At 42.7% G+C, this 16232-nt stretch overlaps 1 protein-coding gene across 1 annotated transcript in view; it reads left to right on the plus strand.

The window, feature by feature from the left end:
• Nucleotides 1–16232, plus strand: part of fbn2b (fibrillin 2b) — a 68358-nt gene that overhangs the window by 32744 nt on the left and 19382 nt on the right. Inside the window, exons 8-20 of the mRNA XM_084354708.1 lie at nt 1343–1468; nt 5360–5485; nt 10156–10308; nt 11531–11791; nt 11917–12060; nt 12305–12424; nt 12556–12681; nt 12776–12898; nt 14299–14574; nt 14691–14744; nt 14833–14958; nt 15075–15200; nt 15497–15616. Of these exons, the coding sequence (XP_084210834.1) occupies nt 1343–1468; nt 5360–5485; nt 10156–10308; nt 11531–11791; nt 11917–12060; nt 12305–12424; nt 12556–12681; nt 12776–12898; nt 14299–14574; nt 14691–14744; nt 14833–14958; nt 15075–15200; nt 15497–15616 (1881 nt within the window). The remainder of the gene's footprint in view (nt 1–1342; nt 1469–5359; nt 5486–10155; nt 10309–11530; nt 11792–11916; nt 12061–12304; nt 12425–12555; nt 12682–12775; nt 12899–14298; nt 14575–14690; nt 14745–14832; nt 14959–15074; nt 15201–15496; nt 15617–16232) is intronic.

Raw genomic sequence — 16232 nt, forward strand, 5'->3', positions numbered from 1 at the left:
AAAATGTTTCAATGTGATGGACATTATCTCTTCAACATGTAAAGTGCTCTCTCAAACGTTATCACCTCTTGTTCAGGGAAACTTTTTAGTTTCAGGGCCACGAATGAAGTATTTAGGTACAGTGGCAGGAGGCTGGAAAATATATTATGTGTACCAACAGTTAATGATGTACATATGCCTGGCAAATAGATAGACATGTGTTAAAACGTTTAAAAGGTACGGAACACAGTCTTCCATAAGATATAGTACTACCATAATCCACTCAGTTATATGTATATGTCTGTAAAGGTTATTTATGAGCGTAATTCAAAAAGGTAATACATCTGGGATGAGTAACTGGTTTGTATTTAGCTCCACGACTTCCTTTCCTGTCGATGTGGCTGCCAGGCTGCTCATATGTTCGAGATATGCCAGTGTGAGACAATCACTCATCCCTCTGTGGCACACATACCTCATCTTTTACCCTCCTTTTTACTGTCTGTTTTACTTTCTCTGTTTCTGTCTTTTCTCCCCTCTCTCCAACTTTCCACTCTCCTTCTGCTCACACACACCAAAGACACCTAATCGCCAGTGAGCCTAGAGCAACGTCTTGCTGGCAGCTGTACAAAGGGCACCTGACCATGAATCCAAATGTAAGGATTGAGGTCAAGGCTCCACATCAGGATGTTGTCTTTCTTTCTTTCTTTCTTTCTTTCTTTCTTTCTTTCTCTCTCTCTCTCTCTCTCTCTCTCTCTCTCTCTCTCTCTCTCTCTCTCTCAGCCTTTTGATTAGCGATTTCCTCAACACTAGACAGTACGTTCTGCATTTCTTAGGAAGAAGCAAAAATTGAAAGGATTCAGTTCATTAGAAACAGGCTCTGAGATAAATATAAACCCACTGTGTGTGTGTGTGTGTGTGTGTGTGTGCATGTGTGTGTGCATGTGTGTGTGTGCGTGTGTGTGTGTGTGTGTGTGTGTGTGTGTATTGCAGGGTATCCACTGTTTCTTACAGGAACCCACCCACTGACTACTTATCTTAAATACTGGTAAAAGTGACTCACATTGAATGCTGGGAAAAACGTACATTTAAGAAGCCATTTCCTGTTCTAACAAGAACCAGTGCGTCTTTCTGGAAGTGGTCTCAGGCATCACAGCCAGCGCCATTTTGTTCCTCTAGAATAGAATAATAAAGAACAGGGTTAGAGCAACAGAGAGTGTGCTAGAAACATGCTGTAAAACATGTTTTTGAACATGTAGAAACTTTGTTTTAGTTAGTCTGAGTCCATCTTTGTAGTCTTTGGTTAGAACCTTTGCTCCTAATCTGTCTCTTCTCATCCATTTCTGTCCTTCCTTCCTTCTCTTAGATGTGGACGAGTGCCAGGCAGTGCCAGGTCTTTGTGCTGGAGGTAACTGCATCAACACCGTTGGATCCTACGAGTGTAAATGTCCCGCTGGCCACCGTCAGAGTGAAACTACCCACAAATGTGAAGGTGAGTCTGAAAGATGGTTTAACGATTAAGAAAGAGCCCTTCGTAACCCTGATCATTAATCAGACCACCAGGACTAGCGGCCATCTTTGATGTGCAGCCATTATTTTCTAAATGGCCAGATGAATGACAGTGCAGACATTTCAAACTTCACTTCTTACAAGAAAGAGACATGAGGGCGTTGACGTACACAGGAAAACAGTCACAGGTACAACTTCAGTCAAAATTAAATGTTTAAGTTTAAGATTTAAAAGATAAAAAAATGCTGCTGAACACTTTAAAATGAAACAAAGAAAATGATTAAAATCCAGCTGATACGACTCGAAATGCGAGTATACGAAAATGTTGATGGAGAAGTTAATGTTTTAAATTTCTATTCACGTTACTTTTGGACATTTTAATGCAGAAATGTGATATCTTTAACCTTAGATAACGAGTAATAACTAGAAGCAGGTTTTAACAGAATTATTAAATCCAGCTCCCTCTGGGGATATACAAGGCTCATTCTGAGGCAATGAAAAAACAAAGATCTTAGTTTCAGGTGATTATACACTAATAAAAACTTAATTATGAATATTATATTCAATTTCTGCCCCTAAATCCCTGTAAATCCTGCGCACTGGACCTTTAACAGTGAGACAGTCATGGACCGTTCACTTTACGATGACTCTGGGTGTGCTGGGATCAGTTGATAAACCTCTACGGGGCGTTTAAAAAGTGACGACATGTTTAGAGTTAAATAAGTCTGGACTTGTGCACGTAAACACACACACGCACGCGCGGAGTGGATTCACATTACAATGTGTTGATTGGATGGAATTTAAACAATGCCCAGGCTCAACAGTCTGATAGTTAGCCAGGCAGGGGTTGTGTCTCTTGGACTGAGGCCGATGTGTTCTTAGTCTTTAGGGAGGCTTAACAGAAAGCTCTTAAACTGTTCCAGCCAGATGATATCTATTCTACCGAACAGGACCGAGGCCTCAACCTGCGATAGAGTGTATCGTTGCGTGAATTATTATCTAAATTCTCCTTTTATTAACTTGTAGCATGAGCTGCTCCAGGAAGAAAACAACTGTTCATAACTGCCAAAGAACACAGAATAAATAGCGTCCCCACCTTCTGATTCATGAGAAGCAATTACCATGGCACACACAAAAAGTGATTTATGTCACAGTGGATGAAGGAGGAAACAGGGAGGATGACTTCACTAAATTCACCAAAGTCCTTGTTGAAATTGTGGTTTTGGGTGAGCGTAAGGGGAGATTGAGCGCTTCCAGAGGGATGCTGAGCTCTGCTCACAGAGATTTGGGTGTGGATGTTACATTCCAGCTGGTACCAAACAGCACTTGGAGCATTGAGTGATACTACACACAGACTCAAGGACAAAGACGCCCTGTGACCTTTCTGATTACATTACTTTGCTATATTGGAAAAAAAATGGCTACTGGTGTTAAAGTGGTGATTGACAAGATAGAGAGAGAGAGAGACAATGTGTTAACCCATACGAGCAAGTAGAGTGCGGCGCGCTATATTGTCACCGAGTCACCACTGAAAGTTTAAGGCAGCTCAGCTGTGATTTGTAGTATGTCACACGCGTCAGCGACAAGTTCTGGGCTTCAGTGTCAAAAATTGTCCACACATGGCCTGAGATTGTATCAGTCCCAGTGATGTGAAACAGGAGTGGCAAACCACTTTTAAATTACTTTATTCAGCGAATGGAGTTTAAAAGTGCATTCATTGTTTCTGTTTTGTTTCAGTTGAAAAGAGGACTGAACTGTTGTTGTCTGGATTTTCATGCCATTTCCTCATTTGACCCATGCAGACTGAGAAGAGAAACAGTTCAGTGTTTGTAAAGCCTGTAAAAACAATAGAACCATTGTGAACGTATCTCGAGTCTTGGATCTGACCAGGTCTTTTGGGGAAAGACTTTTGTTTTTTATTTCATGCACAAACAGCCTCACTGAGACCTTTCGGGGTGAAATTAGCGAGGTTTTGGAGCAGTTAAGATGAACCGCAGTTAAGATGTCACGGGTGTCTGATCGTTTTGGGCACAACAAGGCACCTGGTTTTACGGCCTGCTTTTGGATCAGACTGTGCTTAACAGTCTCCCCCCTCCTCTTCCTCTTTCTGCCTTTTCTGCCTCTCCCTCCATTTTCCTTCCATAAATACAGTCCTTTGGCTTGAAACCAGCTGTTAGTGCTGAACAAAGAAACACTTACGGCATCTAGGAGACTTTCTCATTACGCAAACGGACCTCCCCATTGCTTTGACACTCACGGATTCTCACGCACTCGCGCCATACAAACACACACACACAGACAATTTCACACATTAGAGCTTAGATTAGATCAAGCGATAGAAACTGGCAAAAATACATACAGTACCTAAAGTGTTAAAGATATATACACACAATTACACACGGTGGATTTGATGCCTCAGTTGTAGACATTTACTCAGGTGACACACATTTCCCTTCACACACACACAGCCAGTCCCACAGCGCTCCGTCTGTGTGGAGCGTAATGTCTGGCGTGCTGTTGCTGCTGCTGACACAAGGTTTATTCGGCTGGGTTTTTACAGCCTCACCTAGGCCTTCTGCCACTGCTGTCAGACAGGAGTCAGCAGGGGAAGAACGGCCTCTTTGCTTCCCACGGCAGGCGTTACTACGCACAATCCGCGCTGTCTGAGACGCACACACACGCACGCAGGAAAACACACGCAGATTTAAGTTACACGCTCTTTACTCCTCGAAAGACAAACACTGACACGCCCTTCACTTTTCCAACTGAACACACACATACATTACGGCACGCACCACTTCTGCACTAATGCTGTAATTATGCCCCGCAGTGGTGCAGTAATTACGTATGCGTATAAATAAGCGTGACACATCATAAAAAACCCAATACCTTCTGGAACTTCACTTTGGGTTCCCCCGTCATGGAGCAATGAGGCCCCCTCTCACTGAATAATACGACTTAATGCCATCATAAAGTGCACCACACCAGGGTGGGCTCTGCCAAGTCCAGGTACTCTCAGACATCGTACACATTTCTGAGGCGAAGCGTTTAAATAAGGTCACCTCATTCACTTTAACCTGGGGACTTCTGTGTCTTGTATTATGGCCCTTTCTTTCAGTTTAGTGGTCATTTTGTAGATTGAAAGCAAATTAAGATGCCACAGTTGCAAGTATAATTAAGCTGAATGAGAGGTATTCATAGATAAAATTGCAGGGTTCATTGTGACTAGAATGATTATCATGACCTGCACATATATTTGATGACTTGTCTGAATCATAAGATTGCGCTGTTGTCCCATCTTATTGTACAACGAGTTGTCTGTGTTTTCAGTATTGTCTCTTTACAGGCTGATCATTTTTTTTCCTCCCTCACAGACACTTATAGGGCTGGGTGGGGATGGACGCTTTGTTATATATTTTGTTGAGTTGTGTACTCACATTATCCTAAATGTTTCCAAAATGATACCAGAAAGAAACATTTTGATTAATTACTTAAACACAGTCTAAAAGTGGCCAAATGATATTAAAATTAGTAGATACTTGTTTAAGTAAAGAAGGCTGTGATGACTGTCATTTACTTGTCTCACAAGCTTGAGTTCAAGTCTGAGCAGAGCAGCACACACCAGAAGTGAAGCAACTCCACTTTTGTCAACTGTAGATCCATTTGGTTTGCGTAATTTTTCCTCAGGGAGAAACGGTTACTCCAGCGCAATAAACTTTTACTGCGGCGTGCTACTGCATCTTTCCAAACAAAGGCATTTTGAACATCGAAACATTTGTCCAAGCTGGCTTGCGGTGCACTCAACAGATGTGTCCAGTAATATGGTGAACTGAGGGATTGATATGATGTAACTGTATGTTTGTGTGTGTTTCAGATATTGATGAATGCGCCACCATCCCCGGAGTGTGTGATGGAGGAGAATGCACCAACACTGCTGGTAGCTACGTGTGCACCTGTCCACGAGGCTTCATCTCCAGCACAGACGGCTCCAGATGTGTGGGTGAGTCTCGCACACACATAGACGACTAATTCCGATACTCCTCTCGTCTCTCATTTGTGCACTTCCTCACCACCTGGCTGTCCAAAAGCTTCACATCTGGCCGCTAACTTCATTCCCTCCATCACTGCTTCCTGGAGTACTGATGAGTCAAGCTGGCCTGTGTGGTCACCATGCGCAGGCAAACACTACACTATTTGGCCTTGACAGCATCTTATGTTAGTGGCCCTCTGACTCATTCACACACACACACATGCTGACGCACATACGCTGCATACTTCACTGACAAGTCCCATGAAACACTACCAAGTGTTAATCTATTCCTGCGATCCTCGCCCCTCATGGCAGCCACAGAGAAACACAACCAGGTGTTAATATATTATTTCAAGATTTAGCCCCAAAACAGACAGCTCAGGGTCTGTCTGTTTAACCCTATCAGTATCACAGATCCTGCTAAAGCTGCTGTAGCGACGTAAAACCTCTAGATTGCCGTAATTGAAAACGTTTCCCGGAGTTCCATCTTTCATTGTGAATTTTACTCTCGCTATTTAAGTTATTTTCGTGCAATCCATCCTCCATCATTAGTGAAGGATAATAAACTTCTCTGTTTTACTTTGGAAAAACAGAGGAAGTGGGTTGAACATACCAAGACGAACAGAGTCAGAGAGCAGTGTCACATGCCCACACATGCACATACATAACAGGGTGTGGGTCTCACAGGTTGTGTATGAGCTTGTTTGTCATGTGGTGGATTGTTTAGCATCAGTGTGACAGGCATATGGTACTGTTTAAGAGAAGAGAATGGAAAACAAAAGATAACACCCCTAACCTCAACATGGTGGAACAAACACACTCTATAAAACCAAAAGTAGGTGGACACCCGAATATTAAAACCCCTAGCTCATTTTATCATATTTCATAATTATGGCATTAATGTGCTGCTTTAAAAAGGCTTTTCTGTCCTGTGAAGACTTTCCATAAGAGGTTAGAAACCTGGCAGCGGGGATTGGTCATAATCGGCTAAATCCATCTCAAAGTTGTTGGATGGAGTCGAGGTTAGGGCTCTGTACATGCCAAGTTGTTCAGCACCAAACTGGGAAAATCATTCCTGCATAGTCATAGCGTTATATTATTGTCATATTAATACAGGAAATGGTCCTCAACCAGCCACAAAAGTAGGTGCACACTGTTATTGTATGCTGAAGCATTAAATAAACATCCCTTAAAGGTATGATATGTACGATTTCTTAAAACGACCAGACCATTGTCTCATATTTTGTTGAGTTGTGTACTTACATTATCCTATTTTTTTCCAACAATGTTCAAACCAAAGGAAATCTGTAATTGTATTCAAGCTCACTGTTCGTTTCACAAAGCACAAGACACACACAGAGGCAGGCAGGTACAGGAACAAGAAGCAGACGAACCAAGAATTAATTAGGAAACAACACAGACTTAAATAAAAACACGGGGGAAACAGAACACCGGGAACACAGGTGAGCAGGAAGAAGAAAGTTACAACCAGACACAAGGATATACAGTAACTACAAAATAAAACGGGAAATAACTAACCAAAAAACCAAACCATCATTTAGTCGCCTACCACTAAAACTTCTGAGAGAGAGTCAGAGAGTGAAGGAAGGAAGTCAGCCAACATGACTAAACTTAAAGTGAATAAAACTTTTAAACATGACCTCGTTTGTGAACATTTCTGCCTGAGTCACATCAGATAGATTTTCATTGGCAATGGTGATTGTTTAACAATGAAGAAAACAACTCAGTGATCCCATTGGCAGAATATACGGAATACAAAGTAGTCTGTCAGCCTACTGCCATCTGGAAAAGCATACAGTGTCCGCTGCCATACCACCAGACTACAGGGCAGCTTCTCTCCCCAGGCTGTGAGACTCCTCAATTCATCCTTCTGCACTCCATTTTCTAAAATGGATGAAGCACAAAGGACTCAAACATAGTTCTGTTTTTTTTTTTTATACCCTTGTGTTTTAAAAAATGCCAATACATTTACCTTGTAACCTTGTAAAAACAAAAGTGTCAAAAGATCAAAATTGGTAATGGGGGAAACAATTGCCAACAAATGAAAGGAGAAGAGGGAAAAGATGATGAAGAGGTTATGGGATATGGGTTGTGTTTTCTGAAAAAAAAACATTGCATTGGAAGGAAAAGTGAAAGATAATTGGGATCATTAAAATACAGCCCTGCATGCCTGTGCTGGTATGTGTGTATGAGAAAGTGGATCACACATTGACACAGAGCTCAAATCACCCAAACCCAAAGGTTCTCCATCTGTCTGACTTTATGCGTGTCCATATTTTTTCTTTTTTAACCTTTTCCATTGTTATCCCCTTTCTCCTTCTTCTATTCTCTCTCTGGATCACACCAAAGCTCATTCTCTCAGCAAACAATTAACTGATTTACAGTAGAAAGTCTCTCTGTTTGGATTTTATCTTTTATCTCGCTTCGTCCCCTCTGGCTGTTTTGTTTCTTTCTTTTTAACTGTTTATCTCCCAAACCGATGCATACTTGCACTCTCGTCCTGCTTATCTATCTTACGGTTTCCTCTTGGACCTTTTTTTTTTTTCCTCTCCCATCCTCTGACATCTGGATCCTTCACCTCGCAGCCTGCTGAAGGGAACGAGAAAAAAGAGAGAGCAAATAAAACAGGTGCCAGACACAACCCCCATATATCCTTCCTCTGTCTGTGTCCTACTTCCAAAACGGACAAGACTAGATTGGGAGGAGACAGACGCAGAGATAAGCAAACCCAAACAAACCAGACTAGACCGGGTCAGGTCCAATCCATCTTTTGGGTATTCCAAACCAGTGACGGAAGAGGGTCTGCTTGTTTCTTCTTTGCATGTCCGACACACTTTGATTAAGTTTCCCACAGCGTCTGATCTCATTTCCTTTTTTGTGGTGAATAAAAGAAAGTGAAATGTTTTTACACGGCTGATTTTCTGGCAGTTTTGCCCTCTTGTTTCAGAAGCAGGATGTAAAGTCCTGGCCCTGTGTTGCTCTAGGTGTATTGGCCTGTGTTTTGTGGGATGTACTGTAGACTAGTGGGAGCTGTCTGGGGGGGGGCGGCTGACAGTAATCAGAGCCTAATGCCCTGTCACACGGTGGGAGCATGAAAAAAAAGACCTGTCCAGTCAGTCAGTCTGTAAAAACACCTCACCAAATGAAAGCATATGCTTGTGTAGTGGAGCAACACCAGCGAGCAAACCACCGTCTGGATCCAATTTAAGTCATCATCATCCTCATCAGCAACCCTCCCCCCTTCTCCCTCTCCGCCGGGCCTCCAGCTCGGTCATTCCTACGGGATGTTAGTTTGCGTTCCGTGTGTGTTTATGTACATTAATGCATGTACACAAGCATGTGAGTCTGTGTTTGTGCATGTTTCGTGCCCGTGGATATGTATGGGAATGCACATCTATTTGTGTGATTGCATGTCAGTGTGTGCGTACTGTACTGTATGCGCTCCAAGACAGAGCGCAGCGCCTCATGTTCTATCTAATTGGCAAGAATTGCTCCACATGGAACTGATTAATTCCAGACTGCTGGCTCATTAGTGAGTTAATCGACTTGTGCTCCTCCCTCCCTCTCCCCCTTCATATTGCCTTTCCTTTTTCTCCCCGTTTGTCTGTAGATGCACTTAAAATTCCCTCTCACATATGTTGTTCACGTTCTAAAATAATACACATACACTCTCTCCCTCTCGCTCTGCCTTTTCCTTTCTCTCGGTATTTTCCTAAATACCCAGAAAAGCCCCCTGTCTTCCTCTCCATTTACTCCTCACACACGCTCTTTGAACCGCAGCCCTCTCTCCTGCCCCATTGACCCTGACCTGGAAAACTGTAACAAATAAGACCCCTTTTGGAGGCCCTTCAGATTCCTGCAGTCAGTCGAGACCCCAGGCAACCTTTCCCACTGCCAGACCGTAAAGAAGCTTCCTCCACAGCCACCATGGAAAGGCCAGACTGGCCCCTCTGACTTACAGCACTGCTGTTTTGAGAGCAGCGATTACCTGTAACCTTTTCCCACATATAATGCAGCGTCAGTGGCAGACAAAGTATTCAAGTTGCTGCCTGTGGTCCTATATTTAAAGAATAACTCGAGTCCAGGCTGGAAATCAGTGCTTCACTGCCCTCTCTGGTTGGGGTTCAACACTTTGACCCAGCAGCTTTATGGGAGTTGTTGGTGTGCAGCACCTGCAGCAACAGCAGCTATATTTGCATGTAGAATATTTCTTCATTCTGGTTGAAGATTTCGGGTCTACTGTTTAAATAGGTGGGATAAATATGGTCTGGTGTTTACATGCAGCAACAAATTTAATTGGAACAGATGTGTGACATGCTAGAAAAGTGATGCTGTGTCATGCAGTCCTCTTCCTGAAAGGCAGCCAGAAAATAATCAGGTTATATCGTTTACATCGGACAGTTTTCATTTTGATTGGTTTATGAAAAGTTTTCAACTACGCCTTTGCAACCAATTAAAATAGAACCAAAACTCGAACAAGAGATACATAAAACATAATAAAAGACATCAGCCATGTGTATCTTTTTCATTTGACTTCAGCCTGAGCTCCTTTTAAGCTTAAATTTGCGTTGCCGCCTGCTGACTCGTCTAATCCTGTAAATGCCTCTCCTCTTCCTCAGATCAGCGTGTGGGCACCTGTTTCTCTGCTCTGGCTAATGGTCGCTGTGCTGCGGAGCTGACCGGCCAGTACACCAAGATGCAGTGCTGCTGCGACACAGGACGCTGCTGGGCTCTGGGACAGATCCCTGAGATGTGCCCCGTCAGAGGGTCTGGTGAGTAAACAAGGAAAACAGGACACAGAACAGCAAATCCATTATTTCACTTGTTGACAACCGCGCATGGTTCAAACAACATCTGCGCCAGCTGTTCCCAAACAAAGAGATGGTTATAAGCATGAAGTCAGGACAGAACATCCATCACCTTCTGCCGACAAAAAACTGGCAGTCTCCACAATAGATTATCTAGGACTTGGCATGAGCACAGGCAGTAAATAAAGTAATGACAGAATAAATGTTACACAAGCCAAATGAGTTTAACACAGTAACGTTAGACTGGACAAGAAGGACGCTCTAAGAGAGAGATTTGAGCTTGTGCGTGTGTGACGGAGAAGGAAAAGCCTCAGCTGAAACTGATGAGCATGATGTCATGAGCGCAAAAAGAACAGAAAAAAGATGGAAGAGATTTGTGTGAGTATAATGACCCGTCATCTCTTTAGTCAAGTTGGAATTCAGAAAAGTCTCCCTCTGCGTGAGACTGTGATCCATAACTGATCTGTTACTGATCTGCTTTCACTGGCACTGCCAAAACAAGTGTGTGTGTGTGTGTGTGTGTGTGTGTGTGTGTGTGTGTGTGTGTGTTTGTGTTTGTGTTTAATTTATTTTGTTTGCCAATTTAAGTGCAGAACATACAAACTGTTCTTACTGTGTGTTGTTGTATGTGCTGTTTTTGTAAACTGTCTGTTGTATGTACTGTCTGACGGTTGCGGTGCTGTGAAAAGGAATTTCCCCTCGGGATAATAAAGTCTAAGTCTAAATACACCCAAACATACACTGCTGTACATACAAACATACAATTAAATAATACACTGGACTCACTGTAACTACATGCCGAAGCAGGACAGTGTACTGTAGATCATTTTTTGCTTATTACTTGGTCAGGCTTTGCTCCAGGCAAAGCTCTACTCAAAGCAGTACAGTTAGACAGTCAATTTAATAACAAATGTCAAAAAAAGACAAACATTTATTGCAAAGTTCAGTGGCCTTTTTGCAATCCTACGATTCTAGGAAACAGTGAGTGAATTTTAAGTGTGAACAGTCGGACTTTAAGTGCTCGGGGTGATCCAAAGGGCCTGTGAGTCTAAATCACTGTAATCCATATAAACTGTTTAAAAACAAACTCTTTGTTGATGAATAAGTTCTTCCTCGGTTTCATCTGGAAACACAACCTGCTGTAGAATGTATCAACTGATCCGTTTAATCTCCATCTCTCTTGTAGACGAGTTTAGACGTCTGTGTATCGTGGGCGTTGCCCAAGGACACGGCCTCCCTAATGGCTACCCCAATGGACACTTCCCCAACACCAACGGCAACGGGTTCAACTACGGATACAAGTTACCCAGTGTACCTAATGGTAACGGTAACGGAGGCTTCGGCGGCAACGGAGGGGGAAGCTTTGGAGGGAACGGTGGGAGCTTTGGAGGTAACGGAGGAAGCTTTGGGGGCAATGGAGGAGGACTCCTCACCCACCCACATATAGGTGAGTCTCTCTGTGGATCTGTCTGTTAAATGGCACTAGACTAAAGGCCTCGTTTTTAGAGAAAATAATCTGGATATGACGTCTTTATGAGTGTTTCCATTAATTTGTCTGTTGTCTGCATTCAGGCACGGTTTCTGTTAATGACTCCATCGACGTCTGCAAACATTTCACCAACCTGTGTCTGAATGGACGCTGCATCCCAACACCGACAAGCTACCGCTGCGAGTGCAACATGGGCTACAAACAGGATGTTCGTGGGGAGTGCATCGGTAAGAAACAGGCTCACACACACTGCGTACATGCAGTTATCTCTGAGGCACACAGGCAGACGCTGTGACTTTGTGACAGTCCCACAGTTAATTACATGCGCTGCACTGCCATCTTCTGCCAATTTAAGGAACTTAACATAAGTGTAGGTTGATGCTGGCAGGAGAAATCTGCTCAAATGTAAATCATGTTCTTTGTGTTTGGATATCTCATGAGTTTTTGTTCGCTTTGTCTTTTTTTCCCCAGATGTGGATGAGTGTGTGAGTAATCCATGCATCAATGGAGACTGTGTCAACACACCTGGATCGTACCACTGCAAGTGCCATGAGGGCTACCAGGGAAATCCCATCAAACAAGCCTGCATTGGTATATTTGACTGTGCTTCTGTGTACATATGTATCACTGAAGTACTCTTAACACATTTTCTTTTCCTGGTGGTTCAAAAACAATAAACTCAACCACATCTGTCTTCCCTCTGCCTCCACTCCCCGCTTTAGATATCGATGAGTGTATTATGAATGGAGTGATGTGTCGCAACGGCCGCTGTGTCAACACAGAGGGGAGCTTTCAGTGCATCTGCAATGCTGGCTTTGAGCTCACTTCTGATGGAAAGAACTGCATCGGTAAGGAGCCAACAGACACAGGAACAGGCCAAACTTCACATGAATGTTTAACCTTTATAAACTTGACCTGAATTCCCCTCCTGTCTCCCTCCAGATCACGACGAGTGTGCCACCAAAAACATGTGTCTGAACGGCATGTGTATCAATGAGGACGGCAGCTTTAAGTGCATCTGCAAGCCTGGGTTCGCTTTAGCACCCAACGGACGCTACTGCACCGGTACGGATGATTTATAAAGTACAACAGAGGCCTCAAGTCTCGGGCCAAACAGGCTGCTTCAAAACAGTGAAGACAGATTTGGTGTTCTCTGAAATTCTGCAGAACCTTTTTTTTGAACCCAAGTCGGTATTATGTGCAGACCAGAAATAGATGAATAGATTTATGAGTCTCTATTGAGAGATTTTGTCTGGAAGCTTCAAGAGTAGCAGCCGTTCCATCGCAGTCACACCATAACACCGACAGCACAGGTGCATATCCCAAACACAACACCTGCCAACCTAGATGATGCTAACTCCCCGTGACCTGACTCCACGTTAAGCTCTGTGATTTCTGTGGCGTCTTCATAGTTGCGTGTCACGTTAATATATTTTAAGAAGAGCTTTACAGATAAATTAGCTGAAGAGATTTGTCAGATGGACTTCTTTTGGAATTATTTTATTTACGACTGTTAAGCCCTTTTTCCTTTCAATTTGTCATGTTGCTGTGTCTGGAGGACTGAACCAGCCAAAATGAGAAATAATTAAATAAGCATATAAATGGCTCAATGAATAAGTGATTATGCCATTGAATATACTAAAAATAAAATTGAAAATAAATGTAGGCATTCATTTATTTCTAAAATATGACATAAATGGATATTTCTGCCTTTATTTTGCCCCTGTATTTTTTTACCTTTGGATTAATTCCACTATTCATTTATTTTCCCATTTATTTTTCCATTTTCTATTTTATTTCTGTATCTTTTTACGCATTTATGTACATACTCCCAAGACTGTTCTGCCCTGTCCTGCCCTACAATGACAGTCCCCTTGTCTGCATAATGAAGCAGAAATGCCTAAAGAAAAGGAAAAAGAAATACAGGAATAAATATGTTTGTGGAAATACAAAAAAAATAAATGCGTAAAAAATAATTTTAAAAAATACAAATCAAAGCAGAAATATCAATTCATAGATACAGAAACAAAAATAAAAAATGGAAAATTAAATGGGAAAATAAATAATTTATTTTCAATTTTATTCTTGGTGCATTTGATGGCATACTAATTTATTTATTGAACCATATATATATTTTTCTTTTATTTATTTCTGGTTATGGCAGCTTCATTCCTCCACAGGTGTAAGGTCACTGACAGTGTAATCCTATGAAAACACTTACCAGCATAATCCAAAATGGTTTATAGACAATGTACTCTACCTGCTGTGTGATAAACATCTGGAATGATAATAAAAAAAACTTGCTATTAAATTAGATTTCATTGAAAACTAATGTGATTTACATTTGTTCTGTTTTGAGTAGTTCCTGCAGGAATTCAAATTTATATACTAATTGAAATAGACCAAATGCCTTAACTAATAAAAAGAAGCTGACATGTAAACATTCCCTCCCGTCTCTTCGTCAGACATCGATGAGTGTCAGACTTCTGGCATTTGCATGAACGGCCGCTGCATCAACTCTGAGGGCTCCTTCCGCTGCGAGTGTCCTCCAGGCCTGGCCATCGATGTAGATGGGAGAGTCTGTGTGGACACTCACATGAGGACCACCTGCTATGGCGCCATAAAGATGGGCACGTGCTCGAGGCCGTTCCCCGGTGCAGTGACCAAATCTGAGTGCTGCTGTGCTAATCCCGAACACGGCTTTGGAGAGCCCTGCCAGCCCTGCCCCTCCAGGAACTCAGGTAAAATCTTGATTTATGCTTCTTCTTGGAAATCAGCTTGTTAAAGTTACCAGAAAAGAAAAGCAACATGGATTTCCAGCTCATCTTATGTGTTTTTTTTCTTTCTTATCCATCAGCTGAGTTCCAGGCTGTGTGCAGCAGTGGTATCGGCATTACAACTGACGGCAGAGGTAAGTGTGTTGTTCGTGAATGTTCTCCCAGTGCTGCTTTGAAACACCCATATCAGTATTCATCTACATAATCCTCGTCCACTCCTAGACATCAATGAGTGTGCCCTGGACCCGGACATTTGTCAGAACGGCATCTGTGAGAACCTGAGAGGAAGCTACCGCTGCATCTGTAACATCGGATACGAGTCCGACACCAGCGGGAAAAACTGTGTTGGTGAGCGGATTGTTTTTGTGTTTTTTAAAAGACATGTATCCAAGTTCTTCTTTTCAAATAATCACAAGTCACATGTCACTGTTTTCTCACCAAAACCCTCTCTGGCCTCCCTGCAGACATCAATGAGTGTCTGGTGAACCGTCTGCTTTGTGACAACGGTCTGTGCAGAAACACTCCCGGCTCCTTCACCTGCTCCTGTCCGAAGGGATACGTCTTCAAACCCGAATCCGAGACCTGCGAAGGTGATCTCTTTCACTCACACACACACACATAAACACACACACATTCTTTCTGACACACACAAACACACTCACGCATTTGTGCTGGCTCACATTCACATTATACCGTTTTTACCAACAATCAAGGTCATTATGAGATGGCATGATTACCAGATATGTTGCATCCAGTTTCCAGTAAACATTTGGCTCATTGAAAGAAGAAACATGCATTGTATTTGTCACAGCTAAATGGTGATGATGATCCATTTGAATCTTGCCTCTCGGCCCTGACCTCAGGTGTGTGTTTGCACGTGTTTCAGATATCAACGAGTGCATATCCAGCCCCTGCATCAATGGAGCGTGTCGCAACGTTGCCGGCTCCTTCAACTGCGAGTGCACGCACGGCAGCAAGCTGGACTCCACCAAAACCATCTGCGTGGGTAAGACATCCGTCCTCCCAAGTGCCTGACGCAAATTAGAGCGGCACCGCGGGGTCCCAGAAACAGCTTGCACGAGATAATGATTACACACTGAGACACGAGTGTCAATAGGACATAATTAGTGCAAGATTCTGTGTCTAATCTTTCTAATCGAGGTTTATGCTCCACTTTTATAAACAAACACAGAGGTGGTTCAGGTTTCCAGGGGCCATCCAGATACATTATCACCATCAGATGTTATGGCACACGCAGATGATTTATTAGATAAATGCTTGCACGCATGGCCTTGGTTGCTTTAATTATTTGAGATCCCCCCCCAAATTCAGAATGACATGTGGTATGTAAGAGGTTTAATATTCCGCTTGTTTGGAGGTTTGTTGCTTTTGGGAAATCATTGTGAGAAAGCTACATGCTAATACAGAATACAGATGTTATTGTAACTGGAAGGGAGCATGAGTCATTAAATAAATACTCATACATGTTGCATGAGCTGGCTCCATCAGAGGAATTCCTCTGGCTTGGTTCATTTCTGTTTTATGTCTTAGAGCCCATCACTCAGCGGGGGAAGAAAGGGAGAGTAAATTGTGGTTTTGTGTTTGGGTGGCATTGTGGTTTT

The sequence above is a fragment of the Pagrus pagrus genome (genome assembly GCF_965226575.1).
Source record: "Pagrus pagrus genome assembly, chromosome: 6".
Taxonomy (NCBI): domain Eukaryota; kingdom Metazoa; phylum Chordata; class Actinopteri; order Spariformes; family Sparidae; genus Pagrus; species Pagrus pagrus.